The following is a 15,447-nucleotide window of genomic DNA, read 5'->3' as shown; positions in this document are numbered from 1 at the left end:
TATACGTAAGAAATAAATATGTATAAAAAGAAATACAAAAGAAAATAAATTTAACTAGTGAAATAAACAGTACAAATAAGGGCAGAATAATAGTATTACAAAATATAGAAATATAGAAGAAAAAAAAAATATATGAATTTGAAAGTGACAATGGTTGTGCAAATATGCATAAAAAGTGACATATTAAAGTGTCTTGTGTGTCTTGTACCTAATTTACACGTCTTTCATAAATGTTTTGATTGTTATTTTATGGAGGTTTTATAGGAGTTTTGTGTGTAATAAACTCCACTGTGCTAATGCTATCTCTTCTCTGTTTGTTTGGTTTTTTTTATTTATTTTCATTTTTTTGTGCATGAAACAGCGCCCCCTAAGGTTTATATGGTGAAACGCGGTATTGCTTGGGAAAAGGTGTCGAGTTAAGGTCGGTTTGAGACTCACCCGGTGTGCCAGGGGTTATGAAACCACGCCCAGCATACAGAGACTGATCTGAGGTCAGATTTGTAGCGAGTCATAAGTGTAGTGTGAGGTGAGTGCTGACTCCAGAACAGAGAGAAACTGTTACATTGTTGCAGCAGCTCTTAAAGGGACAGTACAGAGATTACAGTATGGGAGTGTGTGGGGGCTGTCTAATTTAATGATGATAAAATACTCGAAATAATAACAACACAAAAGTGTCTTGAAGTGGGCAAATTATTAGAAACTTTTCATTAATAATAAAAAAAATCATTAGAGGCTGTGTACGTGACAAAGAAAAGTTTAATTTGAGTTGATAGTAGTAGTCAAGCAAAATATTTTTTCTATTATTATTTTTAAAAATGGAAAGGCAAAATCTTCTGGTATACAAAAGGAGTTTCTGGTCGACTCACTGACTGCGAATTGCGCAGGTCCTGTGGCTGCAAAACCAGCCCAAGTCATCACCACCTCATCTGCTTGACCAGATGGCGTAAAAGGTGTTTCTGCTGAACTGCTGTCTGAGCATTAACAACTCCACTGTGGTCTCGTCTGTCCATAGGACGTTGTTCCAGAAGGCTTGTGGTTTGTTCATTTGCAAACCTCATTCGTGCTTCCATGTTTGTTTCTTCTGGCAACCTTTCCAGACAAACTGTACCTGTTCAGCCGTCTTTTTTAAATTGTGCTGTCATGGACTTTAACACTTAACATGCTCAGTGAGGTCTATAGGATCTGAGATGTAGCTGTGACCTTGGGGTGGAAGAGCAGGGACGTCCACTCCTGGGAAGATTAGCAACTGTCTTGAATGCTTTTCATTTTCTTACTGTAGAATATGGAACTCCAGATGGTTTGGAAATGGTTTTATAACTCTTTCCAGATTGACGTGCAGCAACAATTGCTTCTCTAAGTCCATTGTTTACGTCTTTTCCTCTTGGTCTTGGTTTTATTTTTTTGCTTAATTTTTTGTTATATAAATTATTATTATGTTTTTACGCGAACAACATGGAGCGCTAATGTTTACACAATACTGTATACAGTACCAGTCAAAAGTCTGGACACAGCTTTTAATTTATTGTGTTGTTAAGTGACTTATTTTCTACATTTTAGAACAATACCGGCAATTTCCAAACTATAAAACATTACAAATGCATTGAGGTAATTAAGTAACAACAAATACAGTCATTTGTTATTTGAGACAAGAAGGTCAGCTGTTCTGGAATAGTTCACGCAGGAACAGTATTGTTTCAAGTTCATTCACAAAACCCATCAAGCACCAGGATAAAACTATCTCTCATGAAGACCTTCTCAGGAGAGCAAGATCAAAACGTTACCTTTGCTGCAGAGGAGAAGTTCATTTAGAGTCACCAGCCTCAGAAATCACTAATTAAGAACCAGCAACCTCAGATAAGAGCCGTTATTTACATACTGTAGGATATCCTGTTCAAAGGATATTATTGCGTATAACTTCAGCATTGTTTTACAGTGGAGAAATAAATAGGAAATCAGATATCATTAAATTAGAAGGTGTTTCCAAACTTTTGATTACAGTCAATCCAAACATTTTGGTAAGCTTATGCAAAGTCATTTATTTCCCTCCATGGCCACGCTAATCTCTCTCCAGAATTATGTCTCATTTTTTCCTGAACCACTCTTTCACAATTTAAGCCTGATGCATCCTGGCATCATCGTCTTGGAATATACCTGGGACATCAGGGAAGAAAAAGAAATCTGTTGATGGAAAATCCTGGTCATTCAGTATATTCAGGTCACCAGCTGATCTAATTGTTTGCCCACATAACATTGCTGAGCCCAGACCTGACCAACAGAATCATACCAGACCATAACTCTGTTTCCACAATAGGCAGTAGACATGACGTGTGCATCGCTTCATCCGTCTCTCTTCTTACCCTAAGGCACCAATCACTCATTCTTTATGCTCCCTATAGCAAAGTGAATCATTTCCCCCGAATTAGTCTTACTAATATTATAAATATTTCAAAAATAGATTTCTTCGTATTTCTATGTAACACTGTCGCCTTGCACTTCCAGGGTCCGGGTTCGATTCCATGTTTGCATGTTCTCCCCGTGCTTGGTGGATTTCCTCCGGGTACTCCGGTTTCCTCCCACAGTCCAAAGACATACAGGTTAGGCTAATTGGTGTTCCCAAGTTGCCCATAGTGGGTGTAAGTGTGTATGAATGTGTGCCCTGTGATGGATTGGCACCCCGCCTCGTGCCCTAAGCCTCCTGGGATAGGCTCCAGGCCCCCCATGACCCTGAATACAGGATAAAGCAGTATAGACGATGAGTGAGTGAGTGATTACATTAAACTAATCAGATTATTTTTAGCTTTAACATTTTAACTATTTTTACATTGCAACTCTTTAACTGCCTACGACGGCGACTTTAGCTAGTTTATTAGATAAAACAGAAATTGAATCCGAACAAAACTTTATATTAAGAAATATTAAGGAAAGTGTGTGTTGACCACTATGATATATGATGATCCTCTCCACAGATGGTGTGTACAGTATACTGTACAGTGTGTGTGGTGCATCAGAAGGACGCACTGGAAATGAGAGAGAGCCACAGTCGAGACGCCTTCACATGCGCCCTTCGAAGGAGGCGCCACTGAAATTAAGTCACAGCCCACTTTAGACAGTCTGGGGAGTGTTTCATTCTGAGTTTTTTTTTTTTTTTTTTTAAGTTTCGCTTGTGATGCAGCAAAGCAATCCGGAAATAGGTTCGACAGGAATTGTTACAATGAGCGTCGGTAAGTAAAACTACTGAATTATTATTATTATTATTATTATTATTTGTATTTAAACGACAGTGTTGGATCAAGATGTGTGTGTGTGTGTGTGTGTGTGTGTGTGAGAGAGATAAAGAGAGGTGGAGAGCTCAATATGTGAGCTCGGTATCGGTGTGTGTGAATGTGTGTGTGTTTCTATCAGAGTCAAATCCACAGTTTCACAGGATGTGCGCTTCTCTTTCTTCTCTTTTCACTGTGCGCATAAATCAATAATCTGAACTCTTAAATCAACAACAAGAAAAAGCATCTCGAGCAAAACAACAGAACCTGTAGCTTCGTTTGCTTTTTGTTTGGTTTAGTTTACTTTGTTTCAAAACAACCATCTGTTTCGTTTTGTTTTTGTCCGTTAGCCTTTCATGGTTCCGAGTCTCTTTGAATTTTTAAATTTTTAAATGTATCAACTTTCGCGTTTGAAGTGTAATCCGTTTCCACGGCTTTTAACTTCCGTTCTGGAATCTCCACCAGACAGACAGACAGACAGCCACCTCCATACAGTACACACACACACACACACACACACTCACTTATACACCTACACACCTACACACTTGTACACTCACACACTTGTACACTCACACACTTGTACACTCACACACTTGTACACTCACACACCTACACACCTACACACTTACACACCTACACACTCGCACACCTACACACTCACACACTTATACACTCACTCACACACTTATACACTCACTCACACACGTATACACTCACTCACACACGTATACACTCACTCACACACTTATACACTCACTCACACACTTACACACTTATACACTCACTCACACACACACTTATACAGTCACACACAGTTCTTCCCGAGACGTGACCCTTTTTGTTTCGTATTATAATTTAAAAGGAAAGTCACAGGAGGGTCAGGTGTGAGATATTAGGTCAGAGTTTCACATGTGGTTTGGTTTCCTTTTTTTTTGAGGTATTTTCTTCTTTTAATGCATACATTAGGTCTTATTTTTTTATTTTGGAGTTTTTTGATTCATTTTCATATTTTATATTTTTAAATGTGACGGAGTGGTTAGCACCATGGTTCGATTCCTGCCTCGGTTTTTCATGTGCTTGCTGGGTTTCCTCCTGGGACTCGGGTTTCGTCTCACAATACACAGACATGCCGGTTAAGGCCAATCCGTGTTCCCAAATTACCCGTAGTGTATGATGGATTGGTACCCCGCCTCGTGCCCTAAGTCTCCTTGGATAATCTCCTCGATTCTGTTTACAGGATAACGTGGTACAGTGTGTGTGAGAGAGTAAGGTTCTCACCTGATTTAGTTTTTCTCATATGATTCCTTTCATGCCGTTGTTTTCACATCAGGTTTAAAAGTATTTTCAAAGGCTTTGTTTATTCACACATGTGATCCTTTTAGATATTACGGTATATTCATGTGAACTTTACAATTAGTTTATATCCACCTTTTTTTTTTCTCCACATCTGATTCTTCTCACAAGATTTAGTTATTTTCACTTCTAGTAATTGTTTTTCTCATATGACTCATTTTCCATCATTTGTTTCTTTTTTCACCTGTGATTCTTTTCATGTAATTTATTTATTTACTGATGGGATTCTTTTACACATGTTGTTTTTAAAGAAATAATTTAAATTTAATTCTTTTTAAGATAAATATCTACAATATTTTACACATTATTCTGTAAAACAATTGCATTCTTGTAATTATTTTACAATTTATTTGTTTTTCACATTTGGTTCTTTACAATTCATTTATATATATGTATATATATTCCCTCACATTATTTTATTTATTAACTTGTTTGTTTATTCATGTTTTTACCTATTACATAATAATTTTTGATATTTGTTTGTCACAATATTTTTTCAAATGCATTATTAAACAAACAAACAGACCTCATGTAACTAAACTTAAATGTAAAGTTCCAGTGTATTCCAGTCTAATAACCCATAAGGCTCCCAGTTGTGCACCGTTCTAACATGAAGGTGATGATCTTATTCTCTCCCCTGCGTAGTGCACTCGTAGGCCGCAGGGAGCAGTTTGGGATTTGAAACCATGGCATCGCCCTTGGACATTATGAAGTCGTCAGACCTCATCAAGAAGGAGCGTCTGGATTACGGCGGGTTTGGGGAGGTGTTTCTGTGCTACCACAAAACGCTGGGACATGTGGTGCAGAAGACGGTCTACACAGGACCACCGCGTAACGAGTGAGTATCCGCGTGTCTGCATTACGCGAGATCAGATGAGATGAGGGACCATGCAGGACAAGATCGGATCAAATTGCAGACAAAAGCAGACGACATGGCAAGACGAGCCCAAAAAAAAAAAAAAAAGTCAAGACAAATTTAAGGCCACTTTGTCAAGAGTAGGTACATGGTGTTTTCCATTTCACAAGTCCAGATCAACAGATGACCAAATCCGAAATATAAAACTCAGAAAATGACAAACGCCCACCAGACCAAGAAAAGGAAAAGTTTTACCACTCATGTGTCATGTCTGAAACATGCAGATAAACCAACACTAGTGATATCAGGAGCAGGAAGAGAAGTGGAGACATTTAGAGTGGAAAGTTTGCACTACAAACTTAAGCCGTGGACAAAGGTTTTGCGAATGGCACCAATATAAATTTTTTTGCTTCAGTGCCTTCAGATCTTTTTGTAAGATGTGTCTCTTAAAAACTGACTCCAAGTTCTCAATTTGATTAGGCGCTTCCATCACTCATGAAATAAAACACTGAAAATGTTGCAGTCATGGCCAGGAAACTCCTCAGTCTCATTGAGAACTTGTGATCTATCCTTACGAGGTGGGTAGACAAATAAAAAACCCACAAATTCTCACAAACACCAGGCATTGATTATGTAAGAATGGGTTACGCCATCAGTTCTTGGCTTCCGCATTCTTAAGAATTTCCGTGAAGTTATTTAGTCCACTCACATGTGCTACTTTGATCACATGACAGAAAGAAGTGACCTAGTTGGCTCACCTCCATGCGTCAACTTCTGCTCGAAAAAGTGCGTCCGCTACATGTTGTGGTTTTTGCTAAAATTGGAATGTTTTTAAAGCTTTCGAAATACGGTTATATAGCGGTTTTCAAATCAAACATTTTGTTTAAAAACCGTTGGAGGAAAACGATTTTCACGAAATGAGGAAAAAAAAATGTTTTATATATAAATATATATTGTTTGCTGTCAAACTGTAGCAAATATTGCCTGCAGAGCGAACAGAGCGAACAAAGCAAAGACTGGGACACCATGAAACAATGTTTCTTTCCATCAGCAACTTTTTTTTTCCTTCCCTTCTTTTTAATCTTTGAGGATGTTTGGTTACCTCCTGCGTTTTTTTTCTCTCTCTCTGTTCCTTAAACAACTACTAGATTACAGTGTGAGTGGAAATGAAAATGTGAATTGGAGAACCGAAACTGTAAAAGAAAAAAAAAAAAGAAAAAAAAACAGGCCCAAGCGACGATTTTATCGCGCAAACATGTACGGTGTGATTGCCTCTAGTTGAATTCCTCACTGACTAAGCTTCATGTAAGTGACATAGGGTGTGTTTTGTCGTGCGCGCAGGCAGAAGTCGTCGCTGCTGGAGGAAGGCAGTCTGATGAGCAAGTTGAAACACGAGCGCGTGGTTAAGCTGCTGGGCGTCATCCTGGAGGACAGAGACTACTCCCTGGTCATGGAGCTCATTCCTAACGGCAACCTGCTGGTCATGCTGCAGGAGGTGACGGTGCCAAACTCATTAATGCCCAAACCCATGATGTTTCCAGCGCTGGGGTTAAAGTAACAGTAAAGTTTTAGCCTAGATGACGAAAGAAGATTCGTTCAATATTAAATTTTTATATCTCTTATGGCTTGATCAAACTAAGGTTAAACGTGTGGGCCATGATTCCAAAAGGCAACAGTACACATCACCAAAACAACAACAACATACACACAGTGAAGCATGGTGGTGGCAGCATCATGGTTCGGGCCTGATTTTCTTCATTGATGACAAAAAAAAAATTATAAATATGGCAAGATTATATGTAAGGATTGCAAAAATATACAATTGAAACTGGTAATAAAATATAAATACTAAGAAAGGCATTAAAGCGTTTAAGGATGGTGTTTGGCTTCCAAAGCTAAGAAAGTTCACAATATTATGTCAGCGTCAAGACTTGCCATGTTTACTACATTCCTTATACATATCCATTTTAATGCTGTTCTCGTGAAACCAGGTAAATGTCCCAATATCCGTTAAAGGAAGGATCATTCTGGAGATCCTGGAGGGAATGGTTTATCTAACAGACAACCAAGTGATTCACAAGGACCTGAAACCGGAAAACATCCTGGTCGATGAACAGTTTCATATAAAGGTAAAATCATGTTTTTGAACTTAATGCTAAGAAGACAATAAATGATGCATTAAATGAATCCAAAAGCATTTTAAAGTTTATATTTGGCAAGATTTAAAAGGATGAAAAAGAAATTACCTCTAATATCCTTATCACATGTTAATATTTAACTAGATTTGTGTGTAATGTTGATTAATAATACAGTGTATTAAAGGTAATGTGAAAGAAGCATACAAATCTTACATCTTGAGTGTGTGTGTGTGTGTGTGTGTGTTTGGTGTCAGATTGCAGACCTCGGACTGGCCACCTGTCAGACGTGGAGCCGACTGACGAGGGAGGAGTCGCGCAGGCAGAGCCGCGGAGGCAGGAAGTCGAGCGCCGTGGTAGGTGGGACGTTGTCCTACATGGCTCCTGAGCACCTGGAAAGCATCAACACTCGGTCCACTGAAAAGTCTGACGTTTACAGCTTCGCCATAGTGGTGTGGGTCATTCTGACCAATCAGGAGCCTTACGCCAGTGAGTGAAGCAGCGCGCAGTCATTGGTTTATCTCCATAATAAATCGCATTCGGACTGAACCCGTGTTGTCCTTTTCCAGACGCTCTTAATCAAGACCAAATCTGCCAGTGTGTGCGTCAGGGAGATCGCCCAGATGAGTCCCTTATTCCATGCGATTCACCAAAAGATATCATCAGTCTGATGAAAAAATGCTGGGAGCATGAGCCACAAAAACGACCCCGGTTCAAAGGTACGAAGTACAAAGTTGGGTACTAAAGGGTCAAAATAGATATTTTTCTAATGCCATAATAGTAATTTTTTTGAGAGAGACTGGTGCGTAGTAGAGCATTTTTTTAAAATTCGCCCACTAACTGTACCTGAGCAGTTCCGGAGGAAGGTTTTTTGTTTGTTAAGCCACACGGTGACCTTTAAACCACTTAAGCGTAACAAACATAACTTAAATCAGGAACCAGTGAGAAACAGGTACAGATGATGACCTGAACATCCTCAAATGAGGACATGACATTTACTCCCAACTTCATTGTCTATATACAGTACAGTACAGTATGAGGGATTGTTGGGTTTAATTCTTTTGCCAAACTTCCTCCTGGTTGAAGACATTAACCATTGTCGCGTTTTGTGCCGCTTAAATATGAAGGGTTCAATTTATAGTTATCAGTTATGGATAAAGAGAAAGTGCGATGCACACGACAGTACAGAGGAGGATGTACAGTATGTACAGTATATGTCCTGAGATTATTTATGGTGATTGGTCACCATGTGCAAGCAATTCGTATTACTGCTAGATTGCCGTTACAGATTAGAGTGTTGTGCAGCTGTATCACCATGTGACTGTGTGCACTGTTGGTATTTTTTAATTCAACCTTTCTGATTTTTTTTTTTATGTAATATTGCGATCAGATAAAACTGAAATACTTTCTTTCTTTCTTCATCACAGAGAGCTACGATTCATTTCAGCCTTTCTATAAGGAAGAACTGGAAGGAGACATCAAGCGAGATTTGCACGGCCTTAAGGTAAATGTTGCTGGGTGCAAAAGTTTGCACACCCTTCATTTTGATGGTTAACGTAAGAACTCCGTTCTAAGAATTAGACAGAAGAATTTCATGCAATTCAATTTGACCTGTATAGTGCATTAGACAATGGTCATTCTTACGAAGCAGATTTAAAAAATGACGGTGACAATGAGAAAACTTAGGAAGAGGAAGAAGAGGCAGTAGGAAGAGGAAGCAGACTGAACGGGAAGCCCTTCCCAATTTTCTGCGATATCAGATAGTCTGACCGTAAACTACAGTAGCTGTGCGTCATAAAGCTGAACGTTTATTATTACAGGAAAAATGTCTATATGTTGTAACAGGACATCCAGAGAGGGGGATTTGTACAGCCTGAATACAATATGAATCTGAGACCGTGAAAGACTGGAGACAGTCATTAGAGAATGTTTTGCGAACATTTCGTTTTGTGTTCATTCAGTATCTCCGTGTCCAATATTATACCCAGGTACACGTACAGTTCATCTACTGCCTTAAATAAAACAAACTGGACACTAAAGTGGGAAAGCGATGAGCTTAGTGTATGTTTGGTGTGCATGAATTCTCCACATTGTTGCACAACGTATTATTTATTATGAATATTGGTTAAAATAATTATTTCACATTCTCATGCAGGATTCATTTCATGGTCCATTTGAGCTGCTGGAGAAGCTAAAAACATTGACAACAGAGTCTGCAGGTACAAATTGACTTCTAAATTATAGAAGATAATATTATAAAAAAAAAAAAATATTTCTCCTTCCTATTGAGATGGTCACATTATAAGAAATAAAGTCAAGTCGAGTGCACATAAAAGAGAATTTTTTTTCAGGATAACTTTAAATTTCATGATTGGATCTCAGGCTAATCAAACACTGGTTAAAAGTTTCATTTGATGGTTTCATTAAAACTACACATTTTCACATCCGCGTGACATTAACGTTATCATTAACTCCAGTTGTCCCATTACTGGAGGCTCCATCCTTTCCGCAGCGCTCCGGTGACTCCCCCACCCCTCTGAGGAGTTCGGACATGGGCCCGATCGAAACGAGCCTGGAGGACCTCAATTTAATGACCTCGGGTAGCCTTCAAGTGGACGCCATCCCCGAGAATCCTCCTAACCTGGAGCAGAAACTCAACCAAGAGTTAAACTACCACAAAATGGGCAGCTACCCCCCCGAGCCGCAGCCCTCGTTCCCCTCGTACAGTAACGCCGGTCCGCTCTTGCAGGCTGCTCCTAGTTCAAACTGGGCTGGAGATCTTCCACAGCAGGTGTCCTCAGTCCAGTCTTGGTCCAAACCCAACCCTTACCTTCCGGAGACTTCAGTCAGGCCGGAGTATGAGAGAGGGATGTCGGTGCCGTCTTCGCAGAGCGGGCAGTTCCAACCGTACAAACCTTACGATCGCATGCAGTCGTGGGGTTCGGAATTCCCTCAAGCAGCGATGTGTCCGCAAGCAGATAAAGGTACGTATTTAACACTTATTTCAAAATTTTTGTTTATAAGATTTTTTTTAAAAAAAAGAATCATTTTTAATATTCTGGATTCAGATTTGAAGCTTTAACTTTATGCTCTAAACACTAGTTCCTTTTTTCCACTCCACAGTTTACTCAATTTACTTAATTTACTTTTTCAATTTCATTCAAATCAAGCACTTCCCCATTGTTGTAGATGTTGTTATAGTGAGATAAAACTGGTAGTACAACGGTACCTTGGCATAGGAACGTCCAGTCTTAAGAATTTTTACCTTAAAACAGATTTTTTTTTATGGCCAATTTGAGAAAGCCAATTAATGCATGTCTTTGGACTGTGGGAGGAAACTGGAGTACCCGGAGGAAACCCACCAAGCACAGGGAAAACATGCAAACTACATGAACACAGACCCTAAGGCGGTAATCAAACCCAAGACCTGGTGGTGCAAGCGAAGGTGCTAACCACTACACCACCTTGCCGCCAAAAATATAATTGTAGTGTTGGAAATTGGTAATATTGGTAATATTCTTTAGTGGCTGGAACGGATTATCTGATTTTACATTATTTCCTTTGGGAAAATGCGTTTCACAATACGAATTTCCTCCTTAAAAACTCGCTGCTGGAACGGATTAAATTAATATGCTGCGGTACCGTTGTATACAGTATATACTTATATGATAGCATGTGATCTGTTATTGTTCCACTTTGCCGTGCACCGTTATCCTTACAACCTTTTACCTGACGTTGACGCTACATTTCTTCTCGATTCCGTGCTTTGGTGTTAAAGTGTACATCAGCCAAGCCAGTGGGATTCAGATCGGAAACAACAACACCATGCACTTGCGCAGCATGGACAGCATGTCTCTCAGCTCCCAGTTCAGCGCTTCGTCCTCCAACACAAAGTATAAAGAGCTTCTCTTAAAATATGGTGAGAACTTTTCACACATTCTTCATGCGTTTATTTATTTTTTATTATTTGAAATTATTGCATTCCACGCAACTCATGATATAACACAATATGGCTTCCAATGAGGCAAATATATTAACATTCCTCATCTAAAACCTTGTGAAGTGTTGTAAACCAGATTTACACTTAATCAGAGAGCAGGTTGAAGTAGACCAATCCTGCACAAACAGCAGAGTTACTCTACATCGATATGTGTGTGTTGTATCCATGCAGAAGACCACAGCGTCACTGATGAACATCTGGAGCTGGTCCGAAAGAACGTAGGTGGGAAGTGGAAAGCCTGCGCCAGGAAGCTGGGCCTCACCGACGTGGAGATCGACGCCATCGAACACGACTACGCGCGCGACGGCCTGGCCGAGAAGGTCCACCAGATGCTGGAGCGCTGGAAGATGAAGGAAGGACTTCAAGGCTGTACGGTGGGGAAACTGTGCCGCGCGCTGGAGCAGTCCGTCAAAGCAGACGCGCTAATCGAAATACTGCACAAGTCACAGGACTACACCGTTTCTTCCAGCCTCTGTGGTCTGAGCCTGGTTTAACAGTCAACAGGCCGTGTGCTGGTTTTATATAGAAATAGTATCAGTGAATGTTATTTTTTATGTTAAGTTTTGATCTCAGCTTCATTTTTCATTTTCTTACTCTTGAATGGAGGTGATGTATCTTTTTCTTTTGTTTCTTTCTTTAAAAAATTTTTTTTAATTGTTTTTAAAATTTTCAAAGGATGAAAAATTTGAACAAAGCATTGTATTGTTTGGTGGCGGGGGGGAAGTAAAGAAGGACTATTTTGACAAATTGCTTGACATGAAAGAGGCTCTCGAGTATTGCGTAATAATATCCCTCTCTGAACCAAAAGAATATGCTACATACACATGAGATTGCATTACACGCGATGCTGGATGGGTTCTCTGTTTTCTGCCGGACACATCGTCAACGATCATGCGAACGTCCCTGATCGTGTCCTGCGACATTTTTGCATGGCCTCCGCCATAAGACGTGATCAACGATCACGGAGTAACACTCTTTGAGGGAACTTGAGGAACACCATATTTCTTCCTAAATTCACTTTGACGGCGCTTAAACGAATTGGTGACGTGCTGCTTGTTACTGTACACCAACACCCTGATCGAGCAACAGCCCCCACTACCTCATCGGTCCGACTCGGGGGGCATCCCAGCGTGTTCAAAGCTCCATATACAGTACTGAGTAGCACAGTTAGTACGTAGTTTGGTCCACATTGCTTGGTCCTAGCGAGAGTTTTTACAGAATAACTGTACATTTTTAATCATTGATACACAAATGTAATACCTTTTAAGAGTTGCTCTGGAGAACCTCAATGGGTCTTTGAACTCCAGATGGGGTTCCAACACTTTAAAGTTATGGATACATTAGTGGTCCAACAAACCTTTAAAGAACTCTTCAGAGACCCTGGTTTTATTCTTCTTCCAGAGCGCTCAGTTTGAATTAGAAGAAAATGACTTTCCAGTGAAATTAGGTTTGTATGACAAGGGGAAGGGAAGGGATCTTTAAGGGCTTATTGGACAATAAACTGTTTCTAGATTACAAAATGAGAATTTTTGGTAAGAATCCTATCTTTAGTTTGGGTGTAGCGTTCTTCAGTATAGCTTTAAGGATTCAATCATCCCTAAATTTTCTTCTTCTGGGTTTTTTAAGTGTTCAAGAGGATTAAACAAGTTCTAAAAACAATCAAAATGTAAATTCAAAGTAAAAGACTGAAAATCAACACAAAGTTGTATATAGTTTGAATTATATTTTTACAATTTTGTTTTTTATTTTACTCACAATCCTTAGGAAACAGGTGAGCACTGTGCTGTTAACAATTGAAGTGAACATGGACATAGTTTGCACGCACTTTCTAATTTAATGTTTTTGTTTTAGCAATTTATTTTCTACAGCAGTTCCTACAAGAACAGTGTTGTGTCAAGTGTGTTTGTAAAACCCATCAAGCACCATGATGAAACTGTCCCTCATGAAGACCTTCCCAGGAAAACAAGACCAAAACTGACCTCTGCTGTGGAGGAGAAGTTCATTTAGAGTCACCAGCCTCAGAAATCACCAATTAACAATCAGCACCTCAGATTAGAGCTGTTATGAAGGCTTTACAGAGCAGAAGTAGCAGATAAACATCTCAATATCAACTGTTCATATTTTGGACACCTCCAGTATTGTTTTACAGTGTAGAAAGATAAGAATCAGGAACGACCATGGAGTTAGAAGGCATGTCCAAACTTTTGACGTGCAGCATATGGCCAAAGGTACTGTATGTGGACACACATTTATAGGAGCTTGGCGGAAAACCCATTCTAAAACCAACGGCATTGTAATGCTACACCATATGGAGATGATCTTGTACAGCTGTGTGTTTGAGGAAGCGCCGCATATGGTATTCATGTGATTAGGTCATAAGGTCATGGACATGTGGAGTAAATCTGCACTGAGAGGAGATGGGGAATATATTTTGCAGTTAAAGGCATCCTTAGCTTAAAAAAACTGTTCTGTATTATGATGTGCTGAAGGCTGACCTGAGCGAAGTAATTCATTTAGAACAAAGTTTGTCAGTGTGAACAATTGTATACATAAAACTAGAGAGGTACATTTTCTGAAGAAGAAAATAAGTGGAGTCATGGAGTCATGTTAGCAACACGCTAATCACCCTAGCGTCATGGAGTCATGCTAGCAACACGCTAATCACCCTAGCATCATTTTAGCGACATTCGAATGATGTTGCTAGCAACATGCAACTATAGTTAGCACAATGCTAGCAACATGCTAATCAGCTTAACATCATGCTAGCAACGTGCCAATCACACTAGTGTCATGCTAATGATGTTAGCAATATGCTATTATTGTTAGCTTCACGCTAGCAACTTGCTAATCAGCTTAGCATCGTGCTGGCAATTTGCTAATCCCACTAGCTTCATGTTAGCGACATGCTAATCATATTAGCCTCATGCTAGCAACATGCTAGTCATGTTGGCATCATGCTAACAACATGCTAATTATGGTGTTAGCAAAAGGCTAATATCATTTAGTTAGCATTATGCTAGCAACATGCTAATCATGTTAGCATGATGCTAGCAACATGCTAATGGTAAACCAATTTTGTCATTGTGAAAGACTGTATAAATGAAATTGTAAAGTGTTGGGTAAAACTACTGGTTAATGATACATACAGGTGTGTTTGGTAAATTAATATTTCTGTATACAGTATATGTACATTACTGTTTACAATGATGTCCATCCATCTAGGAACCTCTGTAGTCCAAAAAGGGACCGTGGAGGCTAGTGGTGATTACCGTTGTGTTAATTCCCATTTTTACAACCAAGGCAGGACTTCCGGTCAACATTAAATTTAATGTGAAATTTCATTTCATTTGATATTACTCAAATTTAAGAGACATCGGGTGTTTCTTAAGAACAAGAACACAAAGAGCAGATTTTTGTCAGGAATTGAGAATTGTACAGGTTTGATATGCACATGATGTTGCGCAATACCTCAGTCAGGCTGTGTTTGATGTGCGTGTTTGATGTGCATTTTTGAATACATAAAAGGAAGCAGTTAAACCGGACTCAAATAGTCATGTCGAGCTTGTGTAGGTTATAAACATTTTAATATTATCAAGACTTCTCCATGTGACAGATTTTCACCTACAATTAAGCCAAATGCAAGTTATAGTTATTTCGTTATTTTGAAACAAACAAACAAACAAACAAACAAAAAATGTTTATCGTGGTTCTACAATGAGTCTTCTGTTGTAGCAGTAATGTCGCAATAAATTCTGGGAGTTTCTGTCTTTGTTCATACTGGCAAATCACCAACCAATACAGTACATCCTCGTTTGTTTTTGTTTGTTTGCTTTTTTTCTG

The 15,447-nt window shown here is 39.3% G+C and overlaps 1 protein-coding gene across 1 annotated transcript; it reads left to right on the top strand.

Moving 5' to 3' along the window:
- The first annotated feature begins 3,114 nt into the window (after positions 1 to 3,114).
- On the top strand, positions 3,115 to 12,876 carry ripk1l (receptor (TNFRSF)-interacting serine-threonine kinase 1, like). The gene is made up of 11 exons (XM_053501191.1): positions 3,115 to 3,221; positions 5,262 to 5,454; positions 6,814 to 6,967; positions 7,464 to 7,601; positions 7,865 to 8,096; positions 8,177 to 8,326; positions 9,035 to 9,111; positions 9,763 to 9,826; positions 10,085 to 10,591; positions 11,386 to 11,526; positions 11,779 to 12,876. The coding sequence occupies exons 2-11, from the start codon at positions 5,303 to 5,305 to the stop codon at positions 12,099 to 12,101; spliced, it is 1,938 nt and encodes a 645-aa protein (XP_053357166.1). The 5' UTR covers positions 3,115 to 3,221; positions 5,262 to 5,302; the 3' UTR covers positions 12,102 to 12,876.
- The last annotated feature ends 2,571 nt before the right edge of the window (positions 12,877 to 15,447 follow it).

The sequence above is a fragment of the Clarias gariepinus genome, chromosome 1 (genome assembly GCF_024256425.1).
Source record: "Clarias gariepinus isolate MV-2021 ecotype Netherlands chromosome 1, CGAR_prim_01v2, whole genome shotgun sequence".
NCBI classification, from domain to species: domain Eukaryota; kingdom Metazoa; phylum Chordata; class Actinopteri; order Siluriformes; family Clariidae; genus Clarias; species Clarias gariepinus.
This window is presented reverse-complemented; position numbering and strand designations above follow the sequence as displayed.